The 16,942-nt window shown below is 39.3% G+C and overlaps 1 protein-coding gene across 6 annotated transcripts in view; it reads left to right on the top strand.

The window, feature by feature from the left end:
- LYRM9 (LYR motif containing 9) overlaps positions 1-15,793 on the top strand; it is a 30,884-nt gene extending 15,091 nt beyond the window's left edge. For all 6 annotated transcript variants that reach the window (XM_042830458.1, XM_042830454.1, XM_042830456.1 and 3 more), the window contains exons 3-6: positions 12,659-12,799; positions 13,626-13,718; positions 14,908-14,981; positions 15,706-15,793. In XM_042830458.1, the coding sequence (XP_042686392.1) occupies positions 12,674-12,799; positions 13,626-13,718; positions 14,908-14,925 (237 nt within the window). In that variant the 5' untranslated portion in view covers positions 12,659-12,673 and the 3' untranslated portion in view covers positions 14,926-14,981; positions 15,706-15,793. The remainder of the gene's footprint in view (positions 1-12,658; positions 12,800-13,625; positions 13,719-14,907; positions 14,982-15,705) is intronic.
- Positions 15,794-16,942: the final 1,149 nt, after the last annotated feature.

The following is a 16,942-nucleotide window of genomic DNA, read 5'->3' on the forward strand; positions in this document are numbered from 1 at the left end:
TCTAGCTCTGTTTCTTTTTTTTTGTTGCTGGGCATGCCACCTGCCCTTTCCTTTGTAATTATTTCACCTTCAGAGATAATTTGATAGATGTTCATAGATGCTTATTTTCACCAACCAAAATTTTAGCTAGTGACTTTAATGTAGCTTTTAGTGCTACAGCCAGTGTTTGCCTGCAGAAATTCTGGTGGAAGAATGAAATCCTCCAAATACAATTCTAATACTGGTACAATACTGATATTCCATGTTACGCTGGGCGGAAATTCTTTCATGGCAATACATCGTATTTGTTTGTTTCTGTTAACTAATTCCATTAATAGCTCTCAGTTCACATTTCTTTTATTGTTTTCCCTTCCCAAGGAGCTTTGAATCAGATCCTTGGTAATTATTCTACCTTTGCCTGACCTCTACTGTACTTCTGAAGCTCTGCTGATAGATGAGAAAACTGGGCATGGAATTTTTCAGTCCTGGTCCAGCAACAGCTCGAAATGAAAGCAAGCCTCTTCAGATAGAATAAGTAGAAAAGGTTTATTTGGTCACTGTATGATGGGTATCACACGAGTGTCAGCTGTGCAAGCCATTAACAAAAACGCCAAATTAAAACTAAATTATGATAAATAGAGAAAAATTTACAGTAATTATTCAAGTGAATGTAGTGCTTTTTTCCCAAATATTATTTATGTTCTTGAAGCAAGTAATTCTGGTTCTTCGAAAAATACAGTAGTGTATTTCCCATGGGAAATATCTTTTCTCCTCTCAGATCTAGGCATAAAATGACCTATTACAATCAAATACATAAGTTACACGTGTGATACAGCATGCTTTGAAATGATGAGGCTGATTGGAAGCTGGCAATTAAATTCTGAGAAATTGTCTGTTTGAGAAGCATCAGATCTCTGGGTGTGGATGTGGGCTGGAGGCGTAGTGGTGGCACTTATTTCCCAAATTAGAAAAAATAAATGCATTTCTTACAGCTAAGTGCTTTGATTTTCTTTTTGAAAACAATTGGTGACTTCTAGAGATATTTTTATTCTTGTCACCAAGGATAATAAAAATGCATTAGAAGTGTAGAAGCTTGTTTATTGACGACATTGACAGATGTAAAAACAAAGCAGTGTTTCACACTGAAACTAGACAGGCTGAGGTACCCAGCTCTTCATAACTAAGTATTACCAGTCCTCCCAAACTGTGAGATATCAAAGTGATGCTGTCATATGATCTCTTAATTTTTGAACTCTTTATAACTGGAAACAAACACCCTTGGTGCTACATCCATGTACCCAGTGAAGCCTGATGAAGGCAAGGTTTGCCTTGGGCTTTATGTACAAAACTGGCACATGGGTGCATGGTTGTCTGTGCTCACAGTGGGCAGGTTCACAGCTGGGAAAAGGGGCGCAGTGCTGACTTGCAGTGTGAGGAGGCTGATGGCTTAGGCACAGTTGTGGTGTTTGGTGTTCTGCCATACGTGACTTCTATATTTGGTAAATGCATCTCTGCTCCATGGTGTGTGGCTAGGCCATAGAGGGTCTGGGAATGCTTCTCCCAGTAGAGAAGGGAAGAGGTGAGAGAATCCTTTACGAATTCTAGTTATACTTCAGGAATTTGATGTGAGTGAATGCTTTGTTGTTCACTTTCAGGTCCATGTACTTCCCAGCGCTTAAGACAATCATGTCAAATTTTTCTTCCTCATGATTTTTTTTAAGCTCATGAGAAAATTAAAAATGTCTCAGTAAACTATTTTCTTAGTAAAGAATGCAGTACTGTTGTACTTCTTTCAGAGCAAATCACAGAAATATTAAATAAAGGAACATAGCTGTTTTATAGTTGGCACATTTATTTTGAATTGAGTGAGTCTGGAAAATATTAGATTAAAACTGCAGATCAAATAAAGAGTCTGCAAGCTTTCTCCAGATTGTTCATTAAAAAAAAAAAAAAAAACAAAAAACCAACCCAATTGACAACACTGCATCAAGAAAATGTTCTTAATGTCTTTAGGTAAAGGAAAAGCATTGTGGCTCTCAAATATTATTAAATCTGTATTGTTTATTTTATAGGATGGGAGAAGATGCTTGCGGAGTGCTGTGTCAGATTTATCAGGGCATGTTTTAATTCTAGATCACTTGCTGGATTTTGCAGCTATTTGTCTGGTGTTGGGATAATTGAGAGGGCTGAGTAAAGCCAGATGACTGTAATGAACTTGTTTTGTCTTTTGCTCATTCTGGAAAGAAAAAAAACTATTTATAGGGTATTGTGTATGGTTAGGACTTCTGTTCTTCCTGTTTCTCCAACTTTCTCTGGGCCACTGACTTTGTGCCATCACCAATAATTATATCAAATTAATTCGACATAATGGAGTTAATTATTAGATATGAAGGTTAGCACCGTGACTTCCATCGAACCAAAGCTTTTATCCCCGTTTTACTGAGGCTTCATGAAATGTAAGCAAATCTGAGTCATGGGTGAAGCCCAAGGCACCTCCCTTCCCATAAAATGCTGATGTTGCTGTGAAGAACTATCCTGCTACAGGTGATAATGCCCTGTATGTGAGGGGAATGCTCTGGAGTTCTGTGTGAGTACCCAAATACTGCAGAAAAAAAGAAATATTTGAATTGCCTCAGAGCCATTCAGTCAAAATTCAGATAGGTGGGATGAACGCCAGTGGAAATTCAGATACATAGAGGATATTGAACCTGGTTTAGCTCATGTGTATAAAAGAGAATTAGGACAAGTTCCTAATGAGAATCAAAGGGTGATTTCTAGTGTAAGCTCTGCTGTTGACTTGCTGTGTGATTTTGTGAAAGCTACTTCATCTTCTGGAAGCTCAATTTTCTTGGGTGTTTTTGCTTCAGAGAGATCTGATGCTTGTGTTGTCTATTTGTACACCCATGGTTTAGATGTAATGGGACGTTTGAATTCTCAGCATTTGTCCCCAAGATTTGTTCCTATTCTCATTTAAATGAAGACCCTGACTTTGAAAATGGCTGAGGACAGCTCTCTTTCACACAGGGCAGGCATATGGTTTTTTCTTAGTGCCGTGGGGAGCTATGTTCCCAGTGGGGCTGTGGTTGTTAAGTGTGGTTGTTAAAGCCAATGGAGCAGTGCCAGCCTGTTGATATCACTGCAGGTCCGATCTGTGGACAGTGGAGCTTATTTACAATTAACAAAACTGGCTTCTTCCAGCATATGTCTGTTTTCCTTTTGAGAGGCTATCTTAAAGCAGGATCAGAGGGAAACAGAGAGGACTAAGCTAATGTAAGCAGTATCTCATCTAATCCTCTGCTCGAGCAAAGTTTAGACCCCTACAATTCAAATACATTGCACTAGCTAACATCTGCCATTGCTGTCAGTTGTGGATTTTCATTGCTTCTGTCTTAGTAGCGTCAAGTCATGGAGCACTGGAAACGGTTGTCACACAGCCCTTTCTGGAGTCAGATACCGATTTCTTGAATGAGTGAGGGGGCTTCCTTCAGAATTGCTGTTTTTATTTCAAAAGAATACATTGTAACTTTCTAAAATAAGACCCTTATGTATAGAGATGAATTGTCCCACAAGGAGTAGGGAATGCGTAGGTCTTTTGTAGAACCATAGAACCATTTCAGTGGGAAGGGACCCTTAAAGGTCTCCTAGTCCAACCCCTTGTAACGAGCAGGGTCATCTTCTAGAGCAGGTTGCTCAGAGCCTGGTCCAGCCTGACCTGGAAAAGCATCTATCAAAGCATGGAGATTGAGTAAGACTCACTCGGCAGTTGGCTTTGTGAGGAGCTCTCTTGTAGAATCCCACTGCAGCCAGCAGTTTGAGAATGAGCCTTTGTCTTTGAATGAAAAGCCAGTTGCTGGACTGTACTTTTTCTTTGCAACAAGCTTATTGCAAGCCAGACCTTTCCTTGCTTTTCTTATAAAACAGTTTCTCTTTGGGTGAGACTTTGGGCTTCTCTTTGTGCTAGGCCATGGAGGTGGCAGTGAAGTTTCTGGGAGAACCTGAAATATGGCTTTAAGAACTCACAGATGCTTCTAAGATATGGTGGGGCATCTGGCCATGTGATTGACTGTTGGTATGGTAACAATCCCTGATTAGTGAACTGTACAAATTAAAATCCTTCTTAAGAGGTTAAACACTCCTAGACTTGAATGTTCTGTAATACTGCTGCTTATGAACATTTCTCCCATCAGCAGGCATGTATTTTGCTTATGCTGTAGTGGGCCTAGAATTGTAGCCAGAAAGTTATTGTACTACCTGTCATGCAGTAATAAGGGGAACCACTGTTGCTAATCTGGAGCACTTCAAAATGCAGTTTTTACGAGAAAGGGAGGAATGAGCAGGCAGCTTTGTTTTAATGCTAATGGCAAAAAGATAAAACTCACTTCGTGTTGGGCATGATCTCAAGTATAAATACTTACAAACTTAATCAGTAAAAACTGAATTCATCTTCGCTGAACTTGTACCGAGTGGTTTACAGCTGGGAAGATAAAGTTCTTATAAGACTGTGGCCTTCAGAATTTTCTTTGTGAGCTGGAAGTAGTCACTGGGGGGAAAAAAAAAAGATTAAGTTGCACCTAAACCAGGGAGTCTTCTGTCTGTGCCCCCATTGCTGCCTGAATTTGGTGTTTGGTGAGCATGCTGCAAAGCATATTTGTTTGATTAGTCCAAGCATGTTCATTAATTATCTGAAACTGGATAATCTGGCCTAAATGTAGGAAGTGCGTTGTTTCACTGATGTTAGATGGTAAGCCTTCATGTTTTGCTGTGTTTGATATATTGCATGTCTCTGCTTTGTGACACCAAATGATGCTGTAAGGTAAAACTCTTGTCCTGAAGCTTTGTTTGCTTGATTCACACAAGCGGTCTTCTGACCTGCACTCTGAATTGTTTGTTTAATACTTAGGTGCATCACAGCACAACTTTTGAGTGGAACCAGTTTATCCAGCAATTTACCACTTTCTCTATCCTGTCGTCATCATCATATCCAGCTCTGATGATGCAAAGAGTGAAGTTTGCACATTTGAATTCTTGCTTGGAAGGCAACTTCTGTTAGTGTTCAATAGCATCAGGCCTAAACTGAGGCTGACAAGCTGCCTGAAGCCTGTCTGACCGATGGCAATTCCTTGTCAGGCAGATCTTTGGATTTTGTTGTTTGGCCAGTTTGTAATCTCCTGTATGCTGATACTCTATAATGCTACCTTTACAGCACAGGCCTGTGTTGTCATTTAACTGTCGTTTGACGTTGCTTGGTGCATGCAGAGAAGCAAAGCACAGAGCAGAGGAGAACAGAAATAGAAGTGAACAGAACAAGAATGTCTGACTATCATCATTCATGCAATAAGACATTAGAGATCGTATTCAGAAAGGACAGAACCCACAATAATGACAGGCCACAGCTCGTCAGAAATCATCATGTCAAACCAGCAGATCTTAATAAAAACTCAGCATGCTGGAGAGATGTGTTTATTACCATGTGATTTCAGCATTGTACATGCTCACCCGTACATGAGAAAGGGTGTATCTACAGGGCAGGCCACTGCCCAGGGCTGCAAAGCGTTCAGTAGCTGTGAGTGAATGTGACTTGTAGGGACAGACGTTTGCTGGTTTGCCTAAGGCAGCAGAACTCATAGAGCTGGCCTTGAACACAGTGCACTGTTCATTCTTCTGTGACCTCCTAGGAAATAAGGAAAACCTATCATAGTGCAGTAACTAGAGAAGAAGGCACTTAGTTCACTGAAACAGGACAAGTCTGCTACTCTGCTGCAGGAAGCTGTAAATATATTTAACAACTTTGTCCAAAAGCTGAGGCTGTTCCCACATTCCATGTGGGAAGCTGTGAAACGTGAAAGGGAGGACAAATGTAACCATGTACAAAGACAAAAGAGTGGGGGTTCTACTGAGAAGCAGCAGAGAAGCAGCACTCGGGTGTTGTCCTGGACTGATATCAGATCTTGAGCCAAGATGTTGTGTGGTTAAAGAGGTTTCAAGAAACCTCCCATTTTATTCTCATTTTGGCAGCTGGAATATTACTTCTCTGCACAGAAAATGTGACCATCTCATTTTGTAGAAATGCCACTTCTGGTATTTATATTCATACTAATACAAGCAGGCCCAGAAAAGGCATGGCAGGTCAGGTTACACAGCTGAGCTATGAATATTTAATAGTAAGTTGATTAGTGACTTTAGTCTATTATTGGGCGTTTATTTTTTTTATTTTCAAGGAAGGCAATTTTGGCACGTTAGGCAACTAGATGATATCTTGAGGTTTCAGTGTTTATGTTGGAATACCTGAAATAATATATAGTAGTTTTTGAAGGGGGAGGAACATCCCAAAATAGGCCATTTCTGTGCTGTTTTATGAATACTTGCATAGCTGTGAATATCCTGAAGCATCTTCCTAATTGAAACTGTACTAGTGCTGCTCAACAGATACTTTACATTATTTTTTCCTTATTTTTTTTTTTTTTTAAGAGTTTTGATTGCTCAATCCTAATTTGCAAAATCTACCATGTGTTTCTCAACAATCTTTGATTGAGTCCAAACAGAGCCTACTGACACCCAGGGGGCAGTATGGTTTTCTTGAATATGTGCTGTGATGAGCTCATAAGAGAATATGGGGCAAGAACCTCAAGCTCTGGTACCAGCTTTTGTGTCCACATGTACCTTCAGCGTAACAGCCGACTGTGAGAAATAATACCCGGTGGTTCTCTATTTCCATAGCTGTTTCTCTCCAACTTCTGCTTTGTGTGCTTGGGTTTGTGTGAGTTGGCAGCAGTCAGCAGCAATGTGCTCCCCATCAAAGATCCTGAGGTGGGTTGATGGTCAGAGCACTGGGTTGGCTGTGGGAACCCCCACCATCCTGGTGAATAGCGTTCAGCACTGGGGACCTTGCTGCCCTGTGGACACGGGGATGTCTGTGAGCTGTCTGCAGTGCTCCAGACTAGCTTTGTGTCAGTTAGGGTGTCTCAGCTCCTTGTTGGAGTCTCTGAAGCCCAGCTTTGGTGGCTATTTAACCGGTCTGAAGGGAGTGAGATTCAGGCTTTTGAGCCATAGGGACTTTTTTGAAAAACACACTAGCAGGGGGAGGGAAAAACACCAAACCATCTGAGCAGTGGTGTAGTGTTGATAGTGCTGTCAGTATGCAGGGTTCAGGTGTACACAGGGTCAGTTTACAGGCTCGCTAGTACAGAGTGCGAGATTAATTGGCTTTGGTCAGCTTTTGCTTCACTATTTGAATACCATTATCAGGAATGTAAATGATTTGCTATGCAGAGAAATACCACAACAGTCTCTGTGCCTCTTTTTATACTTGTCTCTTTTAAACAGAGCTTTATCTAACTGCAAATCTGATTTCAGCCTTCTGATTAGGACATTATACAGTCATCCATTCCAGAAAAGCATAATTAGTGTATTATTTTATTTCTGACTCAACAGTTTTTGGTTTAGATAGTTTGTCTGTTGTACTGTGCATAAAATTTAAGTTATCAGGAGGAAATTTACATTATTAGTCACGATTATAGCCAGACTTCGTGAGGTTGAAGGTTTTTTTTGCTTGGCAGATAAAAATGTAACGTTTGTAGGATGTTTTTAGAACAAAGACAGTAGTGCAGATTCTTACCATACTTCATTGTCCTTTATGTGTGTATGCAAAATGGGCAAATTACTTCAAGTTCTGATGCAAATGCTCTAATATGGTGTGGTGTACAAGTGCAAAGTTAAACATTGGGAAGGGGCAGTAGGTCTACACTATTGCATTATGCTAAGAAACTGTAGAAAGTCACTAGGTTGGTTTGATTGAATAGCCATTCTGCCAAACAGCCATTGAGTTTTCTGTGTCCTGTGGTGGGCTTACAGTGAAGTGCAGTAAGAAAGACAACAGTTGCTTTCAGGAAGCAGCACAGGATTTTAGCAAGCTTGGGAATTCTTGTAGGAAGAATAAAGAGTTTTCTGCTCAGTGGAAGACAGCTAATGTGAATTGTGCTATCATTGTAGCAGTTGATGGAAATTGCTACGAGGGAGTTTCTCCTTTCTGCTGTAAGCATGGAGACTTTCTCAAATTAAAGTCTTTCCAGTGGCTGGTGGTTGTGAATTCAGCAAGCTGTACAGTGCATTCTCAGCACTCTCTTCCTTCCAGTCCTGCTGGTGATGTCACCCAGTCCCAAGAAAAGCAAGAACAAATTGCTTCTTCTCTGCTGTACTTTTATTGCTTTTGCTGCTGGCGGGTATTATGCATCCTTCTTTCCATCTTGGTTTTTATAACCAAGTTTAAAAGAAGATTAAGAGAATGTCGAGGGCAGGCAAGTCTTTTTATAATAAACAATGAACGTGTTTAAAAGCTTTGTTTTGCGCTGGGAGAGGCCTGCTTATGACTTGTAAGTGAAAACTGCTGATACTGAAGAAACACAAGACCTCTAATCTTCCCTGCCATACCCTGCTGTTTATGTGAACATTTTCTGTCACTGTGGTTGATCATCTTAACCAGCACTGTAGAAGTCTATGAACGAGGTGCCCAAACAAAACTGAGGCCTGCTCTGGTTAAGTTCTTTTATTATATTTCTGTCTTCATGGTAGGTCACAGACTTGGAATCATCCTACTTGATTTTGGAACTGCAGGATGTGTATTAAAACCCTTGTTTTGCTACTCCTGCATTCAATGGAGAGAAGATTAAGGAACAATTGAGTCTGTGTTACCTGAGCCGTGTTTTGGAGTTTCTTTATCATTCTGCTGGTTGGAGGGGTGGCACAGGGATCTCTTAATGAGCTCCAAGACTATCATCACCCTTTTTCTCAAATGCCAAAGTGGAATGAATGCAAACAAAAAAATGCACAGAGCTGATGTTCAGCATAGGTTTCATTGTAGAGAGAGAAAATGCTTTAGCAAAAAGATTTGAAGTGAATTAGAGATGAACTGCATTCTGGGGGTGTTCAGATCACTATTTTAAGCTGAACGTTTCAGTGCAAATCCATAATTAGCAAATTTGATGAGCTGACAGATTGAGTAGTTGGGCTGGAACCATTCTGAAAAGTCAGCTCTTAGTCTGTGTTTCTGAATTTTTGTTACATCTTTTTGCCCAGTATTTAAATCCTTAAGTATTAAGTGGGTGAGGGTGAATGACTTCTATCGAACAAATGTGAGTGAACAGAACTGGAATCAAACAAGCATAATGGAAAGATTACTGTAGCATTGAAGGGCCAACTTATTGTCTTCATGGTGGAAGAATGGTTTTCTAATTGTTCTTGAAACCCGATGGAAGCCATATTTTGGCTGTGAATAATTCCCAGGAGGTATTATTTGAAGTCTTACCTCATCTGTCTTTACTAATAGGACATATCAAATATTCAAAACCAGGCACACCCTGGGAAGCTCAGAGTGCACTGAACAACTCATCTGTTTCAGATAAAGGTGGGACCGTTCAGTGGTGGGTGAGGCTTTCTGACCTCAGTGACCTGCCAGGACCAGTTCAGTTTTGTCTTTGTTACTTCTCAGTTCTGAGAGGAGGGAATGACTGGCAGAAGGGAAAGCTTATGAGGATGGGAGCCAGATAACTTAAGATTTCACGCCAAGGCACTGTGATTTCACACTCAGCTGTGGTGTGAAGTGTTTGAAAGTTAACTCTGGTCATCACCTATTACATCTACTTCAGAGTTACCTGTAAAGAATTAAAGAAACAAAACTTCCTGCATCTTGTCCGTGGAATCTTTCCTTAAAACGCTATACTACTTGTGTCCTGAAGATGTTTATTTTAGAATTTAGTAATAATAACCAAATGAAAATTAACCACTTTTTGTTTCTGATGTGTATTAGGCTTCCTGGCACTGCATACGAAACCACAGGGCTGCCATTGCCATGTTTGATTTGGCATTGCCCATCTACCCATCTCAAGAATGTTCCTTATCTACTTTAAGATCCCCTGAATGTCAGTACTTCCCCAAGGACTGTGTAAGGAAGTGACCATCCTAAATTAGTTTTGATAGTCTTTACTTCATCAGTTTATGAGACAGCACTTAATGGTTATCCCTTAAAGCTCATCTTTTTCTCTTGAGGGGTAGAAAGAGATTTTCCTGGTGAAGTGTCATCAGAGCTTTTCTTGAGGACTTCCACGGTACCCCTCACTCATTAGCTGTGACCCTTTATTTTCTAAGGACCTGCTGAAAGAGACTGTTACAAAACTTGCCTGTTGATAGCAGCTAAGCAGCTGGTGAGCTATATTGTGTGCTCTATTAGTCTGCACAAAAACATGTTCGGATTGCTGTCACCTCCTCCCCATTCCCATCCCACCTGTTTGGCTCATCTGCCTCATCTTGTGACTTGTCATCAGTCTGCCTTGTAAATAGTTTGTGGCAGAAACTTTTTCATGATAGGTGTATAGGTGTACTCAGAAAGAGGAAGTACCTGCTGCGACTGAGCCTGAGCTCCTGGCTGAAGATTATGGGCACAATTCCAATGCAGATAATAATGCTAAGACTTCCCATACGTCTTCTGCAGACAAAGAGCTGTACTGCAGCAAACTCTTCACAGGATGTTACATTTTTGAATCCAGAGCCTGTTGTTGAATTGCTATAGTATAAATTTTACCCAGTCTTCAAACCTTTGCTATGGCTTAAGCTTTAAAGATACTGCTGTAAATCAGCAGAGCTCTTGTTCCTGTTGTAGAGAGATGCTCATTTGTACCTACTTGATTTCACCACAGTCTGTTTTGCTTTACTAAAAGTAGAGATCACAGCAGTAGATGTCTCATAATGATGGACATTTTGTAGATACTTGGTGAACAGCTTTTTGCCACCGTGAGAAGTACCAGTGTCTGCAAGTGTTCATATTGCAGGTGCTTAGAAAGATGATTTTTAAGTGTTCCAGCATTATTGTCCTATGGTATTTATTCTGTTCTGCTTCAAAATTCTTGAGAGATACTAATTCCGTAGCTGATGGGAACAAGTCTGTATCACGTTCAACAGAAAATTTCCACTATCCTGGTCACTTTTCACCCTTTTAGATATACTTTTTTAAAATATAAATGTAAATGTCTGTTCGTGGGGTTTTATTTTAAGCCGACAAACCCTGTCCTCTTGTAGTTATAAGACAGTGTTCAACTGCAGCAGTTTTTTGCTAATGTCAGGAGCTGTAGCTGCTTGGCAACTGAATGGATGTAAGGAAATCTAAGGTATGACCCTTTCAAATCTGTGAGAAAGTTAATGTGAGTTCTGAATGAATATTTTATGAAATCTGGAGAGATTAGAGCACAGTGTCTGATTCAAGGGTGCAGTGTTCCTGCAGGAGATGTTGGAAGGTACCAGGAACTTTATTCTCTGGTTCTTTCAGAACATCAAAGAAATTAAAATAGTCATATGGATGATGAAATGTAAACCTCCATGTCCTCCTCCTTCCTAATGGGGGTCACTTAAACAATTCTTCCAGTTTTTAGTACATTTGTGATAGGACCTGCATGGGTTGTTATACTGCGAGATCAGCTCTGAGCTGACTGAAAGCAGCTGCTTACAGCGGGCTTTGTTTTGGCCTACACAAAGCTCTGAGGTGTTGCACGTACTGTGCTATTTCTTAAAGGGTTGTTGTGAAATACGTTTGGATCCAAAGTACTTAGAAATGATGCAGTTTGGATTTAAATTTCAGCCTTTGCTTTTTTCCTGTGCATCTTCCAAACTGTTGAAGTATTGCAGCCTATTAGGAATAATCAGTTTGATTCCTAGCAGCCCATGCATAGGATGGTTACTGTGGTACTGTACTCAGAAGTTGGCCAAAGACGTTGCTTAAGAGCAGGAAAACGTAACTAAATCCAAGTGATGGGTATTATAGCAGGTGCTACAGTGCTGACGTACACCTTCGTTATTCAGATACTTATGTATTATCTTTATTCTTAAAAGAGTAATGATGTAGAAGTGCTATTTTCCAAATGTTAATTTAGTTCTCTGCAGATGGCAGCCATCTGTTAAATGACAAGTCCTTTATTTGAGTAGCACTTTATATAGCTCGGATGGACGAATTGGTGCAATACATAAATGGAGTTGCTGAGGTGACACTTGCTGGATTTGTTCATTTTCTATTGCTGTTCCAAAAAATAGAAAATTTCAAAGCTCAGTATTTTTTGCATATCTTCCGTATTTTGAGTTAAAGCTTGACATCCACAAGCCAGTCGGCAGCGTACTCCTGAGAGAGTCACAATGCTAGGAAACATTTTTGAATTACAACATAACTCATAGCAATTATCAAGGCCCTAATTCTACAGTGTCACCATGTGGATGAGCTCTTACAGATACTCACAGGAAACACTGCAAGCTTTTATGAGCCTCAGGACCATCATAGCTTGACAAGCAGACAGCTCTCTTGGAGCTGCCAGTACTCCTTTATTTTCTGTCATTGCTTTTTTTGTTGTTTGTTTGTTTTGGGGGGAGGGTGCTTGTTCCTGTTTTCTTTTTTACTAGGAAAATACTAGCACTGTATTACAATATAGCTTAGTGTTACAGTAGTAAAGTGATCTTCTCTGCGTATTTGTTTGTAAGCCAAGCAAGTTTCATATTGTTTTCTTCTAAAGATTTTTTCAAGTTATGGTGCTAAGTTTTAATTTACATGCCTTGCTTTTGTTGTTGTAAAACTGCCTTATGCTTTTATTACTGCGTTTTTGATAAAATTCAGTGAGTATCCTGACTTGTGTTCTTGATTTTTCTACAGCTGAAAAGCTTGGTAATGGCTCCACTACCCAGTGCTGGGTCAGTTCGGAGCGCTCTGCAGTTATACCGTTATTTGCTCCGATGCTGTAAGCAGCTTCCTGAAGAGAATATTCGTCAGCATTACAGACATGCAATCAGGCAGGTGAGAAATGTAATTCTTTTGTTATTGAGTTCACAGTTGTGTTGTAGGTCTTTTGTGGTGTGGTTTTTTTTTCGTTTTGTTTTGTTTTGTTTTTTAATCCTACAATTTGGACCAATTTCTTATAACTCCTTGAAATTTAAAGCAAATTCTTCTGTAGGCTTGAAACCTCCGTGGGTTCAGAGGATTATACAGGGATTATGTGAAGGAGCACTTGATTTTTGTTTGCTTTCCTTCACTTTCTTGTCAGTTCTTGTGTTAGTCAAGATAGTGAACAACAATTGTTTATTTATTTACCTGGCCACATCGTTTTGGTAATACTTGCTAGTTCCCCATCTGGGGTTGTTTTCCACAACAGGTGTTCATATGCAGGTTATTTAATGCCTTTGATTATACCTATTGTCCTGTGTCTCTTGTAGTTTTACTGTAACAGCAACTTCAAGGAAACTTCACCATGCAGTGACTTACTTAGGTCTTGTTGAATTTACTGGGATGTTACATGCTTTCTAAACCAGAGCTTGTACCTCTATGCATTTCTACATTAAGATACCTTCATTGTTGTTCCAAAGTGAAGTTCTCATAGTTTGTGATCATCTCTTTGGTACTTTTCTGGCCATAATGTGTGAAAAGAGTAAAACATTTTATATGGCAAATACGTTTGATAAGCCTTGTTATGGAAATAGCGTGGGCAGGTGCTGTGATGAATATTTTTACATCTTCAAATCAAAAGTTTGGTGTGAAATTTTCTTTGGGGTTTAAAAGTGATCCTTATTTAAACAACGTGCGTTGGGCTGACTGTCAGTGTAACGCTTGAGATTAAATGTTGCAGAGTTTCAAAGTTCATGCTGATGAAGATGATCCTGATAGAATACAGCAAATTATTAAGAGAGCCATTGAGGATGCTGACTGGATCATGAACAAAGTAAGTGCATCAGATTGTCTAAGCTTTTCTCTGACTCAGTTCAAAATGAAGAAAACATTGCAAAGCAAATTATGAACAGCAGACTGTTGTACAAACTGTTGTTTGGGACACTGAAGTATCCAAGTGAAAGGAAATGTCTGCTGTGTTTGTGATTGCAGTGGTTCCTGTTTCAAAATTCACCTTTGCCAATGTAAAATTAAGTGTATTATTAAAACCATCCATGTTTTAAGTTAGTCTATGTGTAACTTGTTGTCATTAAGAATTATAGTAAATTTCCACAGTGGTGCCTAATATAAATCTATCACAGAGGAAAGATGTGGAATTTTTGCAAGTCACAGTTCATTGATACTCACTTGCTGCATTCCTAACAGGAATCTATCCTCTCTTAGTCATTTTGTTGTATTTGCAGAATGTTGTTTTCTCAAGTCTTGTCTGTGGCTGTGCAGATCAGGGACAGACAGCACAGAAAATTACCACAGAATTGTGGTAATCCATCTACTCATAGTTATCACCCACTGGAAATGCATCTTTATTATCATAGTAGCTCAAAATATCACTCAGTTCTGCAAGGTCCACATCAATGTATCCTAGCTGAAAAATTGTGGAATGACAAACCAGATAATTAAATAAAAGAGTGTACTTTGTATGCCAGTAGACAGCTGAGAGTATATGGGCTTCCTTGGATTTAAATCTGTCTGGTGGGCGTGACATGTTAACATGGATTTCTGAGTATAATGAAACAAGTCAAAAATTCCACTTGCTCTAAGTATCTGTGATTTAATCTACTAAATGACTGTTAAGTCCTTATCTCTGCCAGTCCGTGAAATCCAAATAAGAATTCTTACAGGAGCAAGCTCAGATTAGTCATAGATTACAAAATCATAGTAGTAGCTAAATCCCAGCAGTTACAGTCTAGTAAATAACTGTCTGTGCATGAATCAGATTTTGTTCTCCATGCAACTATGAAAAGCATCATTCAGATTCTGCAGCTGAGAGGAAGATCAGATGCACAGTGTTCATGAGAAAGCAAATGTCTCCGTTATTTTATATTGTAGATAGAAAGCCCATCACATCTCTGTTGAACTGAATCTGAGACAATTTTGTGTAGATGAGTAGACTTGTAAATCTTTGACAGTCATTGCTTTTAGTTATGCATTTTCCTCCACTAATAACTTTTTTTTTCCTTCAGTATAAAAAGCAGAAGTAGAAGAAGGATGAAGACAAGAATGTCATTGGTAAACATCCTTAGATGACATCAGTCGAGTAAGTCCAGTACTATGGTATAGTTATTGCTTGCAATTTTACCTAATGCAAATACAGTAATATTTCTGAAGCCATTTGAGGTAATAGTTAATTGACACAGCCTAGGTTCAAAGCATTAGCATGTATAATTACAAACCTTAGTTTGAAGCTAAACTTCCCTACGGTTTGCACAGGCCAGAACATTTCTCAGGAAAAATAAGTGAGCATGAAAACGTAATGCAGTACAAGTAATTAATAAATAAATATTGCTCTATTAATTGTTCATGTATGAGTTATTCCCCTGTGGAAAAACCTAACTGTGTGTAAAGGTCTGTACTGAGAGCCTGCAGATTTGGGAAGTGCTCATTCAGGATAAGAGCAAGTTTCTCTTCACTTGATTGTGCATTAAATTACACTGTTAGATCTGGATTCTCGGTGGTAACACACACTAAGTGCATCAAATAGTAAATTTTTTGTTTGCTAGCAATGTTCTTCTGTTGAAGTTCCAATGGGTTTAGGCTTATGTTTATGCAATGTTCATCTTTAGTAGCAGAGAGAAGGGTGTAGGTCACTGAGTGGGGAACGTTGTCATAAGGGCTTTAAGCCCATCTGAGGCTTGAACTGCAGTATCCTGTTGGTAGCCAGGTTGATTGGTCTCGCCTGTTGTCCCTTCATACAGACATCTTCATTCTACTCTGTAGGTTTACACTTGAACTGATGTTTGTCTTTTCTTATTTCAATACAGTTGCATGTTCCCTGTGACCCTAATTTCTACACTCTCCAGAAAAGACTCCATTCAGCTGAGTTCTGTGCGCTCAATGGCATGATCACTGAAACGTGCAACCTTACACAGGTATAAAGGCTTTCACATCTTTTTGAATTGTGCAATAAACATCCTTTAAAAATGGGGAGTCTGTGTTCTTTTTAAAAAGAAGACCATAATTTCACTGCCCTAATAAATTTTCATTGGTTAAAAACTCAAAAGAAACACTAGCTGTCTTAATCAAATTTAGGGAGGTATGGGTTTCCTTCCACTGCATCTTCTTTGTAGCTGTACTTGGAACTTTCTGCCTCCAGATGGCAGCACGCGCTGCTGTAAATGCATGAAGTCCGAAGTATTTGAGGGTTAGATCGGTCTGTTTTTACTGTTTCCAAATTGCTGAGGTTGTTCACCTGCAAAAATAGAACTAAAGTGCTAAATGAGATCTGTTCTGGGCTCCAGATTTTTTTTTCGTGCAGCCTAGTTCCAAGCAATCAAACAATTTCAGACAAGTGCTGTAAAAGAAATTAAGGCCATAATGTGCAAGTTTATATTATAAAGTGTTGTATCAAAATTTTTGTTTATACCTGCTCATTTTATACCCTATCATCAAGCATTCCTTCACACTGTTATTGTGGTCTACCATCATCATTGTCTTCTCTCTGGCCCTTCATCTTTCACATCTTATACGTCTTACACTTTTGTAGCTTCTGTTCTGTAACTTCTTTAATTCTGGTCTCTCTCATCTTGTCTCTCAACCTCAGTTCTTTTTCCTTTCCAGATACTTTTCTGATATTTCTGGGTGCATCAGAAGGCATTAAGGTATTACAGGGCACCCTACTGCTTAATTTCAAATAATAAAGAATGAAGCTAGTAGAAACTAGCAAGGATGCAAGTTTTTCTTCAAATGGGGAAAACTATTTAAATACATTTTTGGAAAGTGCAGCTGTTTTGGTTTGTCTTTCCAATATAGTTTGATGCAAGGTGGAGCACTGAGTGTTTCAGCCCTGACATTTGACAAGGAGTATTCAGTATGAAACCAAACACAAATAGTAAAGCTCAAACAGGTTTAAAGATAGACATAGGAATGTGTTATCTTTTAATCAAGTGCAAAAAGACAGCTGACTAGTATGAAGGTGCAGTGACAGCAATATTTCAGTACATATCAAAAACATTGGGACTCAGTAGCTGTAACAGTGTATGGAAACATACTGGTTTACCA

The sequence above is a fragment of the Centrocercus urophasianus genome, unplaced genomic scaffold (genome assembly GCF_019232065.1).
Source record: "Centrocercus urophasianus isolate 14NV4802_14NV808 unplaced genomic scaffold, USGS_Curo_1.0 seq_33, whole genome shotgun sequence".
Taxonomy (NCBI): domain Eukaryota; kingdom Metazoa; phylum Chordata; class Aves; order Galliformes; family Phasianidae; genus Centrocercus; species Centrocercus urophasianus.